Raw genomic sequence first — 21,866 nt, 5'->3', positions numbered from 1 at the left:
ATACGGTAGTGTACCTTGGCAAATCGTTTCATATAGTTGCCTACGATCTGGGGGTCGGGACACTCCAGCTTGCGGATGATCTCGAAGCTCTGGTTGAGCTGAGAGAAGACGTCCACCACGGAGCAGGAGAACAGAGCATGTTCTGACGTTACCTGGAACTGTAGGGGGAGAGAGGACAGGAGAGACAGCATTAAGAGTGGAGAGAAGAGAGGAGAGAGAGACTGGGGAGGGAGGAGAGAGAGACTGGGGAGAGAGGGGAAGGAAGAGAGGAAGAGAAGAGAGTGGTCCTTAGAAGAGAAGGGGAGAGGAGTAGAGAGACATTTACGACTGAGGGACAGAGGCCACAGACTGTTAACATCAGGGGAGAGAGAGAGAGAGAGGGAGGCATAAAGGGAGAGGTTTGAGAGATGGAGTATATGAGAGAGGGAGGAGAAGAGAGATGTTGTGAGGGCTGCAGGATCACTGAGCTCTGAGAGCATAAATAAGCATGATTGTTGTGCTCTGGTTTGAGGATCTCTAGGGTTGTTTGAAGTCGGACAGCAGACCAGACAGGGTAGACAGCCGGGTCAACTGGGTCTGTCTGTCTGCCTCTAATTGGCCAGAGGTGAGTCTGTGGCGGTTCCCCAGGGGTTGCTGGGTAATGAGAACATGGCTCATTAATCCACAGGTTGGTACAGTCAAACGCTATCTCCCTACCTGAGAGCAGTCTGAGCAAATCTCTTTATAGTCTCTCTCTACACTATCTCAACTTTTTGTGCTTTGGATTCCATTGTCTCAGGGAAGTCTTTGATGAGTGCCGACAAGGCAGAGGATGAGAAGTCTGCCGGATAACTAGGATGGTAAATGAGTAAGCTACAAAGGAAGAGATTACTTTAATTCTGCCACAACCAATGTGACTCAGCATTTGCATTTGAGGAGATGAGGAGAAGAAGTGGAAAAGTTTACCCCGTCCTTTTTGTCCCTCTCCAGCGCACCGTGCAGGAAGTCTCGAGACACTTCCTCATTCTCGTCCAACCACTGGATGACAAACGGCTCAAACCACCTAGGAGACATCACACAGGTGGTTTGATATGAGTCGACCCCACTGGGAATTTTTATTTCAAACAACTTCTGTGGCTGTAGAGTCCATCTGGACTTGCTTATGGGCTGTGCTGTACAGTACCAGAGAGGTAGTGTGTGTGTGTATATGTGTGTGTGTGAGAGTGTGTGCGTGCATGTGTATGCCTGCATGCATGCATACGTGTGTGTTAATGTGAGTGTGTGTGTCATCATGGCACAGGGTGGCACTTACGCCGGGTACTCGGGCACACGGCTCTTGAAGAAGGGCAGGTCTTTACAGTACTCGTTGTAAAGCCACTTGACTTTAAAATGCAGGTTCATGTAATCCGCACTCTTACACAGCCGCTTCTTCTCATGCTCTGAGAGTTGAGAGAGAGAAGAACGAGAGAGAGAACGAGAGAGGGGAGAGAGAAAATGAGAGAAGGAGAGAGAGAGGAAAGACAAAGCTCTTAATTAAAGAGCAAATGAGCCCAGAGGGGTGATCTATTCTCCGCCACGTAGCGCTAACAGGCTAATCGAGAAAAGCCCTTATGCTCTGACGGACTGCCTCAGTGCCAATAGAGTGCCAATCTGCTTGTAAACGCACTATGACAGCCCCATAAAAACAGAAGAAGAGACTAACACTGCTAGGACAGAGCTAAACCACTGGTGAGGATGGTGCGACTTTATTCAGTGCTCACCCTCCATGGCGTACTTCATATCCTGAGCAAACAGGTTCCACATCACCTCGGCACTGATTTTACCCACGTTGAGCTCCTGAGGAAACCTACACGTCGCAGACGGTGAGAAACAGTTATGAATTGATGTAGAGGAGAGAGACAGAAAGCGAGAGAGACAGTGAGACAAAGAGACTCAGCGAAAGAGAGGGACAGACTCAGTGGTTGAGGCAGAGAGAGAGAGAGAGAGAAAGACAATGAAGTAGACAGCTAGAGCAAGAGAGTCACAGGCTCACTGGTTGAGGCAGGGTGTGTAGGAGTTCTTGTCCTCTTCTATGATGGACACAATGAGGGTGATGAGTTTGGACCAGAAGTCCAGGTTCTTGATGCTGGGACCCTGCTCCTCTGGGTGTTCCACTCCTGGCTTGGCCTGGACAAAACAAAAACACACTGAGTCACTGGGATACGTTCACATTGGCTACTATCGTAGGACATGCAGACATAACTCCGAGTTTCAAGTTAATCAAGAGTTTGAATTGTGCAGATATCAAGTCAGGATTCAACCCGATTCTGACTCTCCTCTATTTTGCTCAATAGTTTGTCCATTATCTCTCTCATCGCTACCGCTCAACTCTAATGAGCTGACAAACCCATCGAACCACATGTAGACAGTTTAGTCCTTTGAAAAGAGCTGACAGTCAGAAAGAAGTATTCCTACCACCGCAGGGGTTCAAACTGAAGAATAATCTAGCAAAGATTTCAACAAAATATGGGCCCCTCAGGATGGAAGGTTTTATTCAAAGGAAAAATGTGCTTTTGAAATTCATGAAGGGAGTCTGAATGAATCGCGCCACTTTAATGAGGCAAAAACAAGGCTTGTAAATCCCTATCTAAATCCTGTACAGGCTTGATGGAAACCAGCCTGAGGTGTTAACGACACGGACACACACCTTCACAGAGCACATATACACACACACACACACACACACACACCGTACACACACACACTCGCACACACAGCCTACCGGATCTGTCTGGTACTCCCGGCTGTAGAGCTCGTGACAGTTATTGAAGATGTATTCATAGGTGGAGTTGAGACAGGCCTTGACACAGTCCTTCACCACCTGACTGGCTCTGGGGGGACTCTGTAGCTCCTGGACCTGAGGACAGACACAGACAGAGAGAGGATCCTCAGACTAGGAAAGCCCCATACAACCACACAGTCAAAGGAACTCAGTGAAGATGGATGTCTGATAAGAGCACGTAGTGTAGCGATACTGTGCAGTGTAAACAAGAATAGAGACATGTGGTACCAACAGAGTAAAGAATACGAGTAGAGGAACATGTATTGACCAGAGCAAAGCAGAGGCGATCCAAGGTGAGGAAGATGTAAAGATAGAGTTACCTTCATCCTGAAGAAGGTGATGCTGGTGAGCAGGTCCACTGTAGACTTGAGGTCCTGCAGCCTCTCAGAACTGCTGGCTGGGAAGTTATTCTGTTACACACAGAGAAAAGAGCAAATCAGATCAAAAATCACATTTTATTAGTCACATGCGCCGAATACAACAGGTGTAGACCTTACAGTGAGATGCTTATTTACGAGCCCCTAACCAACAATGCAGTTCAAAAAAATACGGATAAGAATAAGAAATAAAAGTAACAAGTAATTAAAGAGCAGCAGTAAAATAACAATTGCGAGACTATATACAGGGGGGTACCGGTACAGAGTCAATGTGCGGGGGCACCGGTTAGTTGAGGTAATATGTACATGAAGGTAGAGTTATTAAAGTGACTATGCATAGATGATAACAACAGAGAGTAGCAGCGGTGTAAAAGAGGGGGGCAATGCAAATAGTCTGGGTAGACATTTGATTAGCTGTTCAGGAGTCTTATGGCTTGGGAGTAGAAGCTGTTTAGAAGCCTCTTGGACCTAGACTTGGCGCTCCAGTACCGCTTGCCGTGCGGTGGCAGAGAGAACAGTCTATGACTAGGGTGGCTGGAGTCTTTGACAATTTTTAGGGCCTTCCTCTGACACCGCCTGGTATAGAGGTCCTGGATGGCAGGAAGCTTGGCCCCAGTGATGTACTGGGCCGTTCGCACTACCCTCTGTAGTGCCTTGCGGTCGGAGGCCGAGCAGTTGCCATACCAGGCAGTGATGCAACCAGTCAGGATGCTCTCGATGGTGCAGCTGTAGAACCTTTTGAGGATCTGAGGGCCCATGCCAAATCTTTTAAGTCTCCTGAGGGGGAATAGGTTTTGTCGTGCCCTCTTCACAACTGTCTTGGTGTGCTTGGACCATGTTAGTTTGTTGGTTATGTGGACACCAAGGAACTTGAAGCTCTCAACCTGCTCAACTACAGCCCCGTCAATGAGAATGGGAGCGTGCTCGGTCCTCTTTTTCCTGCAGTCCACAATCATCTCCTTTGTCTTGATCACGTTGAGGGAGAGGTTGTTGTCCTGGTACCACACGGCCAGGTCTCTGACCTCCTCCCTATAGACTGTTTCGTTGTTGTCGGTGATTAGGCGCAGGCGTTGTGCCTGGCCGTGCAGTCATGAGTAAACAGGGAGTACAGGAGGGTCCTGAGCAAGCACCCCTGAGGGGCCCCTGAGTTGATGATCAGAGTGGCGGATGTGTTGTTACCTACCCTTACCACCTGGGGGCAGCCCATCAGGAAGTCCAAGATCCAGCTGCAGAGGGAGGTGTTTAGTCCCAGGGTCCTTAGCTTAGTGATGAGCTTTGAGGGCACTATGGTGTTGAACACTGAGCTGTAGTCAATGAATAGCATTCCCAAATAGGTGTTGCTTTTGTCCAGGTGGGAAAGGGCAGTGTGGAGTGCAATAGAGATTGCATCATCTGTGGATCTGTTGGGGCGGTATGCAAATTGGAGTGGGTCTAGGGTTTCTGGGATAATGGTGTTGATGTGAGCCATGACCAGCCTTTCAAAGCACTTCATGGCTACAGATGTGAGTGCTACGGGTCGGTAGTCATTTAGGCAGGTTACCTTAGTGTTCTTGGGAACAGGCACTATGTTGGTCTGCTTAAAACATGTTGGTATTACAGACTCGGACAGGGAGAGGTTGAAAATGTCAGTGAAGACACACACACACACACACACATACATACATACATACAGTTGAAATCGGAAGTTTACATACACCTTAGCCAAATACATTTAAACTCCGTTTTTCACAATTCCTGACATTTAATCCTAGTAAAAATTCCCTGTCTTAGGTCAGTTAGGATCACCACTTTATTTTAAGAATGTGAAATGTCAGAATAATAGTAGAGCGAATGATTTACTTCAGCTTTTATTTATTTCATCACATTCCCAGTGGGTCAGAAGTTCACATACACTCAATTAGTATTTGGTAGCATTGCCTTTAAATTGTTTAACTTGGGTCAAACATTTCGAGTAGCCTTCCACGAGCTTCCCACAATAAGTTGGGTGAATTTTGGCCCATTCCTCCTGACAGAGCTGGTGTAACTGAGTCAGGTTTGTAGGCCTCCTTGCTCCCACACGCTTTTTCAGTTCTGCCCACAAATTTTCTATGGGATTGAGGTCAGGGCTTTGTGATGGCCACTCCAATACCTTGACTTTGTTGTCCTTAAGCCATTTTGCCACAACTTTGGAAGTAGGCTTGGGGTCATTGTCCATTTGGAAGACCCATTTGCGACCAAGCTTTAACTTCCTGACTGATGTCTTGAGATGTTGCTTCAATATATCTACATAATTTTCCTCCCTCAAGATGCCATCTATTTTGTGAAGTGCACCAGTCCCTCCTGCAGCAAAGCATCCCCAGAACATGATGCTGCCACCCCCGTGCTTCACGGTTGAGATGGTGTTCTTCGGCTTGCAAGCATCCCCATTTTTCCTCCAAACATAACAATGGTCATTATGGCCAAACAGTTCTATTTTTGTTTCATCAGACCAGAGGACATTTCTCCAAAAAGTACGATCTTTGTCCTCATGTGCAGTTGCAAACCGTAGTCTGGCTTTTTTATGGCGGTTTTGGAGCAGTGGCTTCTTCCTTGCTAAGCGGCCTTTCAGGGTATGTCGATATAGGACTCGTTTTACTGTGGATATAAATACTTATGTTCCTGTTTCCTCCAGCATCTTCACAATGTCCTTTGCTGTTGTTCTGGGATTGATTTGCACTTTTCGCACCAAAGTACGTTCATCTCTAGGAGACAGAATGCGTCTCCTTCCTGAGCGGTATGACAGCTGCGTGGTCCCATGGTGTTTATACCTGCGTACTATTGTTTGTACAGATGAATGTGGTACCTTCAGGCGTTTGGAAATTGCTCCCAAGGATGAACCAGACTTGTGGAGGTCTACAATTCTTTTCTGAGGACTTGGCTGATTTCTTTTGATTTTCCCATGATGTCAAGCAAAGAGGCACTGAGTTTGAATGTAGGCCTTGACATACATCCACAGGTACACCTCCAATTGACTCAAATTATGTCAATTAGCCTATCAGAAGCTTCTAAAGCCATGACATCATTTTCTGGAATTTTCCAAGCTGTTTAAAGGCACAGTCAACTTAGTGTATGTAAACTTCTGAGCCACTGGAATTGTGATACAGTGAATTATAAGTGAAATAATCTGTCTGTAAACAATTGATGGAAAAATGACTTGTGTCATGCAGAAAGTAGATGCCCTAACTGACTTGCCAAAACTATAGTTTGTTAACAAGACATTTGTGGAGTGGTTGAAAAACGAGTTTCAATGACTCAACCTAAGTGTATGTAAACTTCCGACTTCAACTGTAGATCCACAGTGAGGTGTGTGTGTGTGGTGTGTGTGTGTGTATATGTGTGTGTGTGTGCAGACAATGTTGTATAAACTGGCCAACGCTGTAGTGCAGAAGCAGCAGTCTCAGTCTCTTCCACTGACTGCAGACTAGATTAAAACCCTCAGCTCTTCACCTCACTGACCCTGTGTGTACGAGGAGCTGCCAGCCCAATTAACACATCAGCCTCCTTTCTCACATCACACACAGAGATAGAGAGAGAGAGAGAGAGAGAGAGAGAGAGAGAGAGAGAGAGAGAGAGAGAGAGCGCAAGAGAGAGAGAGAGAGAGAGAGAGAGAGAGAGAGAGAGAGAGAGAGAGAGAGAGAGAGCGAGAGAGAGAGAGAGAGGAGGGAGAGAGAGAGAGAGAGAGAGAGAGAGAGAGAGAGGAGGGAGCGAGGAGAGAGAGAGAGAGAGAGAGAGAGAGAGAGGAGGGAGAGAGAGAGAGAGAGAGAGAGAGAGAGAGATAGATTGAATGAGAAAGAGGGAAATAAAGGTAGGTAAGGACACAGATAGAAAACCAGACAGAGTCCAATAGAAGAGTGAAAGTCAACAGTTGTACCCGGTACATGGACAGGTCAATCCTCAGAGAGTTGTGGAGTTGGTCCAGGAGCTTCACAAATCGTTCTTTCTGTAAAAAAGAAAAAAAGGTTAAAAACACACCACAACACATTAGCCTAACAGCTAGCATATCCATTGGCTCACCTTTAACACTGATTTGAGGCCTTGCATTATATTTTTTGTCTCCATCCACCCCTCATTAATTTGGGGCGACTCACCCCGAAGTTGGATGCGGCGAAGCGGTCGGAGGCCGACACGTTGTTGGTGGCCTGGGTGGTGTGGGCGTAGTAGGCATTGATGTTGGCCAGCAGGGTACTCATCACAGCGGGAACCCCCGGGCACATGTACTTAGACGACAGGCAGGCAAAGTGACTGTGGGAGAACACACACGGCATAAACATGATCACTGTGGTATATATGAAGCTGACTCCTATAAGGCCCGTGCATTCCCTTGTCATGTTATTCCACAATATCATCCTAAACACAACCGTACACCATGTGTCCTCTCAACACATTACAATCTGCCAACGTGTATGCTATTGCTAAGTGACAGGGTGGGTACATTTGAGCTCACGTCATAGCCTGGTAGATGGATTCCACTCCGTAGCGCATGGCAAACTCATCCACTATCTCCTGAGGAGTCTCATCAAAGTACACCTTCCACGCATCATCCCCTTTAGCATCAGGAATCTTCACAACGCCAGAGCTCTGCACATCTGTGACAAAGTGGAAGAGGTTCTGGGGAGAGGGAGAGAGGGAGAGAGAGCGAGGAAGAGAAATGCATGGGTTATTCAACCAGACTATGATTTCAAAGAGTTGAAGTGGCTGAGGTTGAATACAGGGAGATGTCATTACGATCTCAGTGTGAGTATGTCTGAGCAGGAGAGCAGAGAAGGGCACGTCACACTCTATAACTGACTGACTGCTCAGTGATCAGAGGGTTGTTCAATGAATTATTCATTCAGGCCTGGGCCGCCATTCATCACACGACTTTCATTAGAAATGGATCAGTTGATTTCATGTTCAAATTCTTAATGCAATTTAGACAAATTAAAAAGTCCTAGTCAACTGCTGCCTTTCAAAATTGCAGTTCATTTGCTCAAATGGTGTTTGTCCATTTTTGCTTAGAGAGTACAGAAGTTTCAGAATCATGCAGTGTGACAACTCACCATTACAATGTGTGTTAAGCCACTGTGTAGATTAAGATAATTAGCTACAGATCATCTATTTACAGTGCAATTCAATATTACTTGAAGCTATGTTTAGGTTCAGTTGTTTGCAAACTATGTCCTGAGTAATGGACCTAGTAATGACTCGATATAGGACAGGGATCATCCTCTAGATTCAGCCGTGGGACGATTTTTTCTTGAGCGGATGGTCAGGGGGCCAGAACATAATTGCAAATAATTTGCATACTGCAAATTGACCGCAAGAATCCCAAACATATATAATATTTGACTAAAACATAATAATTTCAAACCTTGTATACGATCACACATATCTCTATATTATGTGTGGGAATACTTTGGAACAGATTTCCAAAATTAAAATCACTTGCAGCTGATTTGCTGGTTTATTTTACAGTCTTTTATGTCCAACAATAACATACAAATAAAATGAAGTGGAAAAAACTATTGGGCTCACAAAACTTGGAGAACTCTGATACAGGGCAATGCTCATTTAGAATAACTACAGTGGGGGGAAAAGTATTTGATCCCCTGCTGATTTTGTACGTTTGCCCACTGACAAAGAAAGGATCAGTCTATAATTTTAATGGTAGGTTTATTTGAACAGTGAGAGACAGAATAACAACAAAAATATCCAGAAAAACGCATGTCAGAAATGTTATAAATTGATTTGCATTTTAATGAGGGAAATAAGTATTTGACCCCCTCTCAATCAGAAAGATTTCTGGCTCCCAGGTGTCTTTTATACAGGTAATGAGCTGAGATTAGGAGCACACTCTTAAAGGGAGCTTGTTACCTGTAAAAAAAGACACCTGTCCACAGAAACAATCAATCAATCAGATTCCAAACTCTCCACCATGGCCAAGACCAAAGAGCTCTCCAAGGATGTCAGGGACAAGATTGTAGACCTACACAAGGCTGGAATGGGCTACAAGACCATCGCCAAGCAGCTTGGTGAGAAGGTGACAACATTTGGTGCGATTATTCGCAAATGGAAGAAACACAAAAGAACTGTCAATATCCCTCGGCCTGGGGCTCCATGCAAGATCTCACCTCGTGGAGTTGCAATGATCATGAGAACGGTGAGGAATCAGCCCAGAACTACACGCGAGGATCTTGTCAATGATCTCAAGGCAGCTGGGACCATAGTCACCAAGAAAACAATTGTTAACACACTATGCCGTGAATCTGAAATCCTGCAGCGCCCGCAAGGTCCCCCTGCTCAAGAATACATTTACATGCCCGTCTGAAGTTTGCCAATGAACATCTGAATGACTCAGAGGACAACTGGTGAAAGTGTTGTGGTCAGATGAGACCAAAATGGAGCTCTTTGACATCAACTCAACTCGCCGTGTTTGGAGGAGGAGGAATGCTGCCTATGAACCCAAGAACACCATCTCCACTGTCAAACATGGAGGTGGAAACATTATGCTTTGGGGTGTTTTTCTGCTAAGGGGACAGGACAACTTCACCGCATCATTTGACGGGGCCATGTAATGTCAAATCTTGGGTGAGAACCTCCTTCCCTCAGCCAGGGCATTGAAAATGGGTCGTGGATGGGTATTCCAGCATGACAATGACCCAAAACACACGGCCAAGGCAACAAAGGAGTGGCTCAAGAAGAAGCACATTAAGGTCCTGGAGTGGCCTAGCCAGCCTCCAGACCTTAATCCCATAGAAAATCTGTAGAGGGAGCTGAAGGTTCGAGTTGCCAAACGTCAGCCTCGAAACCTTAATGACTTGGAGAAGATCTGCAAAGAGGAGTGAGATGTGTGCAAACCTGGTGGCCAACTACAAGAAACGTCTGACCTCTGTGATTGCCAACAAGGGTTTTGCCACCAAGTACTAAGTAATGTTTTGCAGAGGGGTCAAATACTTATTTCCCTCATTAAAATGCAAATCCTTTTATAACATTTTTTACATGCATTTTTCTGGATTTCTTTGTTGTTATTATGTCTCTCACTGTTCAAATAAACCTACCATTAAAATTATAGACTGATCATTTCTTTGTAAGTGGTCAAACGTACAAAATCAGCAGGGGATCAAATACTTTTTTCCCCCACTGTATAGTAGATAATTCCATATTTGAAGAAGGTCAGAGGGAGAAATAATATCTGTGGTATTTTATATCTGATGTGGTATTTATCTTGATTGAGCAATGCAGACGGTGACACTTTTATGGGATATTAACTTCTGATTCATCTGTAACGGCCACTTCAATGAACGACTGCTACATCAGTCAGCTAAATGAACCAAGATGACTGGGCTCATTAATCTCACTTGCCCCCTGAAAGCATGAGCACGCACACACACGCACACGCACACACAGACACAGACACACAGACACACACACACAGACACACACACAGAGCTTACCTCGTGCAGACAGGTGTATTGGACATGATATGGAGCGACTGTTTCCTCTCCTTTGATCTCTACATTGATGTGCATCCTGATGGCACCAGACACGGCTGATTTGTCTGTACGCTTGTCTGCAGAGAGGGACAAAAGACAAGAGTCTCAGTCAACACATATTACAGTCAACATAACAACAACTATCTTTAATAAAGACCTCAACCTTTCACCCAAATTAGTTCACCAAATGTGCCTCATCTAATGGATACCTAGAAAGTCATTTTATGGACTCAATGATTTGGTTTATTAGCTTAGAATGAATTCATTAATTAATTACATTTTATTTTCATGTTAAATCGCCAGTTGGCAACCGATCCCTTATGGGATTAACTGACACATAGTATTAGAATTACAAGTAGAACTTCAACAAAATGTATGTTTCCCCAGATCTTTCCCCTACCGACCCAGGTCATTCCCCTACTGACCCAGGTCTTTCCCCTACTGACCCAGGTCTTTCCCCTACTGACCCAGGTCTTTCCCCTACTGACCCAGGTCTTTCCCCTACTGACCCAGGTCTTTCCCCTACTGACCCAGGTCTTTCCCCTACCGACCCAGGTCTTTCCCCTACCGACCCAGGTCTTTCCCCTACTGACCCAGGTCTTTCCCCTACTGACCCAGGTCTTTCCCCTACTGACCCAGGTCTTTCCCCTACTGACCCAGGTCTTTCCCCTACCGACCCAGGTCTTTCCCCTACTGACCCAGGTCTTTCCCCTACTGACCCAGGTCTTTCCCCTACCGACCCAGGTCTTTCCCCTACAGACCCAGGTCTTTCCCCTACCGACCCAGGTCTTTCCCCTACCGACCCAGGTCTTTCCCCTACCGACCCAGGTCTTTCCCCTACTGACCCAGATCTTTCCCCTACTGACCCAGGTCTTTCCCCTACCGACCCAGGTCTTTCCCCTACTGACCCAGGTCTTTCCCCTACCGACCCAGGTCTTTCCCCTACTGACCCAGGTCTTTCCCCTACTGACCCAGGTCTTTCCCCTACTGACCCAGGTCTTTCCCCTACTGACCCAGGTCTTTCCCCTACTGACCCAGGTCTTTCCCTACTGACCCAGGTCTTTCCCCTACCGACCCAGGTCTTTCCCCTACTGACCCAGGTCTTTCCCCTACTGACCCAGATTGTACCAGACGTCCATCTCTCCGCTCAGTGTGCGGACCTCAATGATGGTCTGACCCAGGAAGTCATCTGACTCCCTCTTGAACTTCTGTTTCACCCGAGACTTGATGTCATCATCCTCGTCCCACACCCGCACCTTGATCCGGTCCGAGGAGTTGTGGCACTCACTACAGGGACAACGAGAGAGAGAAACAGGAAGACGCCACTATGTCATTTCCTGTTTGAGGGACCCACCAATCCCATCTATTCACATGGGTTCAGAGTTGGACATATGCATTAACTGTGACCCATTCATAACCTGTGAATACACAACCGTCAATGTTATTTCAGTCCAGTACTTTCTCTCTCTTATAGTACTCACAAGTGGAAGTTCTCCTCCCAGACAGGGTTGAGGTTGCCGTAGATAGTCTTGGTCCTCTTCTTGGTCTTGCCCACCTGGACAGTGACATAAGGGTCACTCGTGCCGGTTTTATCCTTGGCCTGAAGGCCCTGGGCACACAGCACTGTGGAGGGGACAGGGGGAGGGGACAGGCGACAGCATGGTCAGTCTGGCTGGAGCATAGCTTGTTTAAATAGACTGACCACTGCACAGTGGTCAGTCTAGTTTACGAGGCTAAGTGGAGAGAGTTCGCCATCCCACATACTCCCATTGACCTATTCAGATTTTTTGCCTTTCCTATCTACAGACGGATATCTCTAATCCCTCCTCATAATGCCGTTCAAGGGATTTATCTAATCTGTCTCCTTTGTGTCAGACAGTGGCTCAACGGTCTACAGCACAGTGTGACCTTTACAACCAATAGAACTGGAACGCAAACAAACAAGAGGAGACAGAGGCGGATGATGTGTGTCGGGACTCGTGATGGAGTCAGACTCCCAATGGCATCTGCCAGAGCTTTACAAATGGATGGTTCTGGACTCATACTATTCACAAAGTGTCTCAGAATAGGACTCTGCTTGTTTATCTTTTTACATCATAATGAATAAGATCATTTTTGTGATTCTGATTCAGACAGCGCGGACCTGATCCTAGATCAGCACTCCAACTCCGAAGCCCTGGTATCTTCCCCCTCTCTCTCTCACCTGTGATGCTGATCTTGGCCGACCACTTGGAGGTGCCGTCCAGTACGCTCTGCTTGATCTGCTTCATGTAGGTGACGTGAGTGGCTTTGACCATGGCAAACACCTCCTGGATCAGCTCAAAGATCTCCGGCTTGTTCCTCTCCCGGATCTTCATCCTGTCCTTCAGAACCATGATGATGTTCTGGGTTCTGTCCTCCGCCCCATGCTTAGAACTCTTCTCCGCTGCCCCTGAGGTAGACAAGAGCGATGAAGGTCCGATTTTATTTATTGAGTTACATTAGAAATTAGAAGGTTTTTGTGATGCTGCATGGAGGTCATGAAGCGTTTTCATTGGGTTGAATGGGATAAACATTGGATGAATGTATACAAAGGACGCATAACATAAACCGTGGTATCTATAAAAACAGATTTTACTGTTATTTTTGTTTTATTGTGCTTTCATTCATCTCTTTTATTGCCTTCTGTCGGTTTTTTACTTCTTCTGCATTTTTTTATTGTTTTTCTGTAAAGTACGTTGCAATTTTAAACGCAGTTCAAATAAATCTTGATTTAATCTATAAGAGCAAATGTGCCCCATCATCAGAACACTGTGAGACAGAGTATGCAGTGTGATTTATGGATGAGTACTCTGGCAGTATCTGCAGACCTGTGAAACGCCCATGAAGAGTTGGAAAGGTGGAGAGGATGTCAAGGAAAGACAAATGGCTTTTCATTTCCTTTCCAGAAAAACCAAACAAGATAGAGAGTGTCTGAGACAGCAGAGTGGGATGAGAGAATAAGAGGGAGGAGGACAAGCAGAGTGGGATGAGAGAACAAGAGGGAGGAACAAGCAGAGTGGGATGAGAGAACAAGAGGGAGGAACAAGCAGAGTGGGATGAGAGAACAAGAGGGTGGAGGACAAGCAGAGTGGGATGAGAGAACAAGAGGGTGGAGGACAAGCAGACTGGGATGAGAGAACAAGAGGGTGGAGGACAAGCAGAGTGGGATGAGAGAACAAGAGGGAGGAACAAGCAGAGTGGGATGAGAGAACAAGAGGGAGGAACAAGCAGAGTGGGACGAGAGAACAAGAGGGAGGAGGACAAGCAGAGTGGGATGAGAGAACAAGAGGGTGGAGGACAAGCAGAGTGGGATGAGAGAACAAGAGGGTGGAGGACAAGCAGAGTGGGATGAGAGAACAAGAGGGAGGAACAAGCAGAGTGGGATGAGAGAACAAGAGGGAGGAACAAGCAGAGTGGGACGAGAGAACAAGAGGGAGGAGGACAAGCAGAGTGGGATGAGAGAACAAGAGGGTGGAGGACAAGCAGAGTGGGATGAGAGAACAAGAGGGAGGAGGACAAGCAGAGTGGGATGAGAGAACAAGAGGGAGGAGGACAAGCAGAGTGGGATGAGAGAACAAGAGGGAGGAGGACAAGCAGAGTGGGATGAGAGAACAAGAGGGAGGAGGACAAGCAGAGTGGGATGAGAGAACAAGAGGGAGGAGGACAAGCAGAGTGGGATGAGAGAACAAGAGGGTGGAGGACAAGCAGAGTGGGATGAGAGAACAAGAGGGTGGAGGACAAGCAGAGTGGGATGAGAGAACAAGAGGGAGGAACAAGCAGAGTGGGATGAGAGAACAAGAGGGTGGAGGACAAGCAGACTGGGATGAGAGAACAAGAGGGAGGAACAAGCAGAGTGGGATGAGAGAACAAGAGGGTGGAGGACAAGCAGACTGGGATGAGAGAACAAGAGGGAGGAGGACAAGCAGAGTGGGATGAGAGAACAAGAGGGAGGAACAAGCAGAGTGGGATGAGAGAACAAGAGGGAGGAGGACAAGCAGAGTGGGATGAGAGAACAAGAGGGAGGAGGACAAGCAGAGTGGGATGAGAGAACAAGAGGGAGGAGGACAAGCAGAGTGGGATGAGAGAACAAGAGGGAGGAACAAGCAGAGTGGGATGAGAGAACAAGAGGGAGGAGGACAAGCAGAGTGGGATGAGAGAACAAGAGGGTGGAGGACAAGCAGAGTGGGATGAGAGAACAAGAGGGAGGAGGACAAGCAGAGTGGGATGAGAGAACAAGAGGGTGGAGGACAAGCAGAGTGGGATGAGAGAATAAGAGGGAGGAGGACAAGCAGAGTGGGATGAGAGAACAAGAGGGAGGAGGACAAGCAGAGTGGGATGAGAGAACAAGAGGGAGGAGGACAAGCAGAGTGGGATGAGAGAACAAGAGGGAGGAACAAGCAGAGTGGGATGAGAGAACAAGAGGGTGGAGGACAAGCAGAGTGGGATGAGAGAACAAGAGGGTGGAGGACAAGCAGAGTGGGATGAGAGAATAAGAGGGAGGAGGACAAGCAGAGTGGGATGAGAGAACAAGAGGGAGGAGGACAAGCAGAGTGGGATGAGAGAACAAGAGGGTGGAGGACAAGCAGAGTGGGATGAGAGAATAAGAGGGAGGAGGACAAGCAGAGTGGGATGAGAGAACAAGAGGGTGGAGGACAAGCAGAGTGGGATGAGAGAACAAGAGGGTGGAGGACAAGCAGAGTGGGATGAGAGAACAAGAGGGAGGAGGACAAGCAGAGTGGGATGAGAGAACAAGAGGGAGGAACAAGCAGAGTGGGATGAGAGAAGAGGGAGGAGGACAAGCAGAGTGGGATGAGAGAATAAGAGGGAGGAGGACAAGCAGAGTGGGATGAGAGAACAAGAGGGTGGAGGACAAGCAGAGTGGGATGAGAGAAGAGGGAGGAGGACAAGCAGAGTGGGATGAGAGAATAAGAGGGAGGAGGACAAGCAGACTGGGATGAGAGAACAAGAGGGAGGAGGACAGGCAGAGTGGGATGAGAGAACAAGAGGGAGGAGGACAAGCAGAGTGGGATGAGAGAACAAGAGGGTGGAGGACAAGCAGAGTGGGATGAGAGAACAAGAGGGAGGAGGACAAGCAGAGTGGGATGAGAGAATAAGAGGGAGGAGGACAAGCAGAGTGGGATGAGAGAACAAGAGGGTGGAGGACAAGCAGAGTGGGATGAGAGAAGAGGGAGGAGGACAAGCAGAGTGGGATGAGAGAATAAGAGGGAGGAGGACAAGCAGACTGGGATGAGAGAACAAGAGGGAGGAGGACAGGCAGAGTGGGATGAGAGAACAAGAGGGAGGAGGACAAGCAGAGTGGGATGAGAGAACAAGAGGGAGGAACAAGCAGAGTGGGATGAGAGAACAAGAGGGAGGAACAAGCAGAGTGGGATGAGAGAACAAGAGGGAGGAGGACAAGCAGAGTGGGATGAGAGAACAAGAGGGTGGAGGACAAGCAGAGTGGGATGAGAGAACAAGAGGGAGGAGGACAAGCAGAGTGGGATGAGAGAACAAGAAGGAGGAACAAGCAGAGTGGGATGAGAGAACAAGAGGGAGGAGGACAAGCAGAGTGGGATGAGAGAACAAGAAGGAGGAGGACAAGCAGAGTGGGATGAGAGAACAAGAGGGAGGAACAAGCAGAGTGGGATGAGAGAACAAGAGGGAGGAGGACAAGCAGAGTGGGATGAGAGAACAAGAGGGAGGAACAAGCAGAGTGGGATGAGAGAACAAGAGGGAGGAGGACAAGCAGAGTGGGATGAGAGAACAAGAGGGAGGAGGACAAGCAGAGTGGGATGAGAGAACAAGAGGGAGGAGGACAAGCAGAGTGGGATGAGAGAACAAGAGGGAGGAGGACAAGCAGAGTGGGATGAGAGAACAAGAGGGAGGAACAAGCAGAGTGGGATGAGAGAACAAGAGGGAGGAGGACAAGCAGAGTGGGATGAGAGAAGAGGGAGGAACAAGCAGAGTGGGATGAGAGAACAAGAGGGAGGAGGACAAGCAGAGTGGGATGAGAGAACAAGAGGGAGGAGGACAAGCAGAGTGGGATGAGAGAACAAGAGGGTGGAGGACAAGCAGAGTGGGATGAGAGAAGAGGGAGGAGGACAAGCAGAGTGGGATGAGAGAATAAGAGGGAGGAGGACAAGCAGAGTGGGATGAGAGAACAAGAGGGTGGAGGACAAGCAGAGTGGGATGAGAGAACAAGAGGGAGGAGGACAAGCAGAGTGGGATGAGAGAACAAGAGGGAGGAGGACAAGCAGACTGGGATGAGAGAACAAGAGGGAGGAACAAGCAGAGTGGGATGAGAGATGTAGGAGAACGGAGGGCAGAGCCTGAAGTATAACAGTCAAATGAGCCTTTTAGTTAATAACACTCTTATCCAAAGCAGCAGTCGGTAAGGTCCATTACAGAAGTAACCTCACACGTTTGGTGTTGCTAGTTACTACAAACCTCTAAACAATTTTTCCCCAACTTTATTTTTCATGTTTCACCGCTATATTATGTTTTAGCAGCAACTGAAGAAAACTTTACAGCTCACTGAGCAACATCAACATGATTCTACTTACTTTGCAGGCAGTCAGCATTGAGCAGGTCCTGGCACTTGTCGTGACATTTGACCCCACACTCGGTGCACCTCATGCCCTGGCGGGCGATGCCCCACAGCAGCCCCTCACACTCGTAGCAGTAGGTGGGCGTGGTGGCCGTCCACACCTCAAAGTTATGGGGCGTGGTGCAGGAGATGGGGTAGATCAGAGCCTGGAGGGTCTTCTTGTACACATGACTCTTCTACAAGAGAAGGAAACAGAAGAAGGGAGAGGAGTTATAGTCAGAGAGTTAGTGGAATCTATGAGTACATGGAGAGAGAGAGAAAACCGATCTGCATACAGTGTGAATAGAGAAAAGAAAGAGTCAGAGACGCACCAGTTCCTCGTTATTGAGAGTGCTGGAGGCCATGGCTGATGTAATCCCTGCCTTCCTGGAGTTCTGAGCCAGGGACTAAGGTAGGCCAGGAAGGGGAGTAAAATAAAGAATGGAGTGGATGACAATGAAAGAAGAGATATGTTTTAAATATAGTAGTTCAGTACATACCGTGATTGAAATACATTCAATAAGGGCTTTTAAAACAAAGTGACAACTTCGATTTCTCTTGATACATACTTTAATATCTTTCAACATAGTTTGGAACAGAATACATCTCAGTACAGAATCTAAGCCAATAGGGCATAATGCAATCCAGCTGTAATCTCCCCAAGTGTTTATATAAGAAACAAGGGGTCATTGTTATCTGAAAGTGCTTCAACATTCCCTTTTCATTTGGAACCCAGTGTTACTCACCATAGCCTGTAACAGTGCATGTGAATGAAGGAGGAAGCAGAACGAGAAACAAGTGTTAAAAGGGGCATGTCAAACAACTTTAGCTACAGTCACAAACATGGCCACAGTGGCATAGGGGTGATTTCAAAACAGATACAGGGTGATGGTGATAAATTAGCCAAGGGAAAGAAAAATAACTAGATTGGGGAGAGTTATTGATTTTGTTGATGAAATACTGGGTGGGAGGAAAGATCTAGACCTATAAATCACACAAGATGAAAACATGGCATGTAAACAACCTTGTACACGGGTAGGACAAAGGCCCTTAGGGACAGAGTGGAAAATGAATGTACTTCCTTAACAATGTTGAAGGATAGACACCAATAAAACACAGAGAGTTAGGACACTGTCTGAGAAAGAGAGAGGTAGTCAGCATTAGGAGAGAGAGCCATCGTCCTGCACATACTTCTGTGTCTGGGAACACTGGCTGAATATTAGTCTGGCTTTGTTGCACATTCAGATTCAGTTCCACTCAGCACATTACCTGGTCTGGATGAATCAGACTCAGGCAGTTAGTGTGTGTATGTGTGTGTGTGTGTGTGTGTGTGTGTGTGTGTGTGTGTGTGTGTGTGTGTGTGTGGGTGGGTGGGTGGGGGGGGGGGGGGGGGGGGGTACAGTTTGACAGTAAGCTGGATTCATAGAGACAAAGTGCTGAGCTATTTTGTCCGGTATGGTAATTGTTCATTACAGCTCACGTTGGAGCCGAGCCACCTGAGCGCTGAGCTGGCAGTATAGTCTGGCAAGCCTTCAGCTTATCAGAGCTATTCAACTCAAAACTTGGAAATCAGATCAATTGGCAAGGATGGATAGAACAAGGACTAGGCCATCTATTTGGTGTGAGTTTAATAGTCTAGTAAGCACCTGCTTTGACAGCTACTTACACACTCTGCTCTGGCATTACCCCAGCTGGAGCCCAATAATGGTACTATTCCTCTGTATGCTTCTCCAATTAAAAGAATCTACCCTATTCAATCTTTATTGGGACAGATAAAGAAGGCTACACTCTTAGAAAAAAGGTGCTATCTAGAACCTAAAATGGTTATTTGGCTGTTCCATAAGATAACCCTTTGAAGAACCCTTTTTGGCTCCAGGTAGAACCCTTTAAGTTCCAGGTTGAACCCTTCTGGGCTCCATGTATTACCCTTTCCACAGAGGGTTCTACCTGGAACCAAAAAGGGTTCTACCTGGAACCAAAAAGGATTCTACTTGGAACCAAAAAGGGTTCTCCTAGGGGACGGCCAAAGAACACTTTTTTTCTAAGAGTATATGAGTGTTCACGTACAGTACAGCAGGATATAGCTATCCAGGATGATTTTCTCCACTATCCTCTAGCATCCCATTGGTTAACATACCACACCCCCAGGGTGAGCAGTCAGAGAGAGGAGAGGACAGAGTGACGTTCCCTGGGAAGTGTGGAGGGCTAGAGTCTGACAGCCTCTCCAAGGCAGGCCTCAGTGGCCATCTGAGACCCCTGACTCTGGGTTCCTCATGCAGAGACAGAAGGGCAGGGTCATCCCCCTCAGGGCACAACAAGGAAAGAAGGGGCGGAAGAAAGAAAGAGAGTAGAGAGAGAGAGAGAGAGAGAGAGAGAGAGAGAGAGAGAGAGAGAGAGAGAGAGAGAAGGGATGAATGTCGAGTGACTATATTTAGTAAGTGGTCAGAACTTACACTGACCAGGTCCCTGACCAGAGGCATGGCTTTCCTCTTGCGGAGGTCCGGCATGCTGTCGATGCTATACAGCGCCCCACCCACCCTGCATGGGGAGAAACCACACAAACACAACACTCTTATTATCCCAACATCCACTTCCACCACTAACACATAAACACACTGTAAATTACAGGAACAAATACTTTAACCTGGTCCCAGATCTGTTTGTGCTATATAGCCATGTTTGTATGACAATGGCCATTTGCAACACAAACAGATCTGGGACCAACTACACTCCAATTATTTGCTCAAAATGTCATGCAGTTTTGCTATTATTTCATGTTGTGAAGCTTTATTAGCATACTTGTGGGTGTGATAGGGACAAACACTTACCCTGCTGATAGCAACAGGGAGCAAATCCCAACCGACTCCCCTCGAGCCTGTGGAGAGAGGGGGGAGAGATGGCTGAGACAGGGTGAGGAGTGATTGGCACATAGTATGCCTGGAAATGGTTTTATTAAGTCTTAGTACATCACATATCTGCCCCTAGCTGTCTGTCTCGCCACTATAACAAAGATGGAGTCTCTCCCAGTTTATTACTATAAAATCAAGAATGATGTGTTTAATTGGGCAGAAAACAGTCCATAATGTCAGCCATAAAACATGGAAGAGAGACAGGAGGGCGTTGCCTCGGGTGATTTCACTGTCCATTGACGTAAGTCGGGAGGCCTTTGTGTTTGAAGGCCATGGTTGAAAGTGGATTTGTGACAGATCCTTATCTGCAGTACCATTGCAGTAATTCTATCTGTGCTCTAACAGGAAGACGTGCTCCTTATCTCTCTGTGTGTTCAGAGCACGACACAACAACACTGACATTCACGTTATTGTCACCAGCAGCGCTCACAAGCAACCACGGACACACCCACCTGGCAGTCGGCTCCGGCCCTGGCCCATCAGAACGGACAACATGCATATCGCTATGGGGTGGCAAAAAAACTGAAAAGAAAACAAATGAAATGGCGCACAAACAGGGCTAAACAAATACAAATTATCTTAACAAAATAAAGCCTGGCTAAAACAACCACTGGATCACAACTTAAAGGGTCAAATAAACTGGAATGAATGATTAAGAAGTGAATGAAACAAAACTGAAGTGGGAACAGATTTCAGAAGATACATTTCAGGGCAGGGACATATGAAAGAGTGACAGCATTATGGTGAGAAACATAGCAGGTAGCCACATAGCAAGTCCATCCATACACACCCACCTGCACCAGCCTGGTCTCATAGACTAGACGTAACATAGTAAATGGAAATCTGGGGAACTAAAATGCGTATGATATGTTACGTTTGGTATGGTGACATAAGACAGAAGGTTAAAATGAAAGGAAGGCGGTTGGTCGGGGAGGATGGGTGAGCGCATAACGCAAATGTCTAGCAACCAAAAGGTTGCGTGTTTGAATCACATCACGGACAACTTTAGTATTTTGGCTAATTAGCAACCTTGCAACTATTTACTACTTTTTAGCTACTTTGCAACTACTTAGCATGTTAGCTAACCCTTCTCCTAACCTTAACCCTTAGCCTAGCTAACGTTAGCCACCTAGCCAATGTTAACACAATAAAGTGGAATTTGTAACATATCATACATATTGCAATTCGCAACATATAATACAAAATATAATTCATAACATATCATACAAAATGGATGACGGACATTCACAAATTAATATTATACGAAACATAACATATCATACTAAACGGAGGGAGAAAGATTTATGTTAACTGTTACTTACGTCTAACTCTGAACCATGTCGCCCGAGCACGCACACGCGCACGCACACACCCCACGCACACACATACACAGACTGTCTCACCTGCTGCAGCTGTAGTCGGACCTTGCTGCAGAGACGTTGCCAGTTGGCCCTGGCCCTGTCTGGCCCAGGCTCCATGATGGGCCTTTGATAGCTGGGAGAGAAATGTACAGGGGTATTCAGACTGGTGCGCATTAATTGTGAAGATACTTAGACGGTAGAAAATAATCGAACTTCACTCTGTTTTAAAGGCAGTAGTGGATAGTAATAAAAGTCTATTGTAGTACAACGTAACGTGTAGAGGGGAAAGTTGTAGTAAATAGTTGTGGTAATAGCGTAGCAG

The 21,866-nt window shown here is 46.8% G+C and overlaps 1 protein-coding gene across 1 annotated transcript in view; it reads right to left on the bottom strand.

The window, feature by feature from the left end:
- LOC106613770 (protein unc-13 homolog A) overlaps window positions 1-21,866 on the bottom strand; it is a 56,030-nt gene that overhangs the window by 19,410 nt on the left and 14,754 nt on the right. Inside the window, exons 11-29 of the mRNA XM_082956810.1 lie at window positions 21,587-21,677; window positions 20,103-20,149; window positions 19,734-19,812; window positions 17,607-17,681; window positions 17,252-17,471; window positions 12,871-13,098; window positions 12,149-12,290; window positions 11,785-11,954; window positions 10,629-10,744; window positions 7,640-7,803; window positions 7,284-7,437; window positions 7,067-7,135; window positions 3,121-3,210; window positions 2,741-2,875; window positions 2,012-2,145; window positions 1,740-1,825; window positions 1,292-1,418; window positions 946-1,042; window positions 15-158 (exon numbers count right to left, since the gene is read on the bottom strand). Coding sequence (XP_082812936.1) covers window positions 15-158; window positions 946-1,042; window positions 1,292-1,418; window positions 1,740-1,825; window positions 2,012-2,145; window positions 2,741-2,875; window positions 3,121-3,210; window positions 7,067-7,135; window positions 7,284-7,437; window positions 7,640-7,803; window positions 10,629-10,744; window positions 11,785-11,954; window positions 12,149-12,290; window positions 12,871-13,098; window positions 17,252-17,471; window positions 17,607-17,681; window positions 19,734-19,812; window positions 20,103-20,149; window positions 21,587-21,677 — 2,368 coding nt within the window. The remainder of the gene's footprint in view (window positions 1-14; window positions 159-945; window positions 1,043-1,291; window positions 1,419-1,739; window positions 1,826-2,011; window positions 2,146-2,740; window positions 2,876-3,120; window positions 3,211-7,066; window positions 7,136-7,283; window positions 7,438-7,639; window positions 7,804-10,628; window positions 10,745-11,784; window positions 11,955-12,148; window positions 12,291-12,870; window positions 13,099-17,251; window positions 17,472-17,606; window positions 17,682-19,733; window positions 19,813-20,102; window positions 20,150-21,586; window positions 21,678-21,866) is intronic.

Source organism: Salmo salar, chromosome 10, assembly GCF_965601325.2.
Source record: "Salmo salar chromosome 10, fSalSal1, whole genome shotgun sequence".
In the NCBI taxonomy this organism is placed as follows: Eukaryota; Metazoa; Chordata; class Actinopteri; order Salmoniformes; family Salmonidae; genus Salmo; species Salmo salar.
This window is presented reverse-complemented; position numbering and strand designations above follow the sequence as displayed.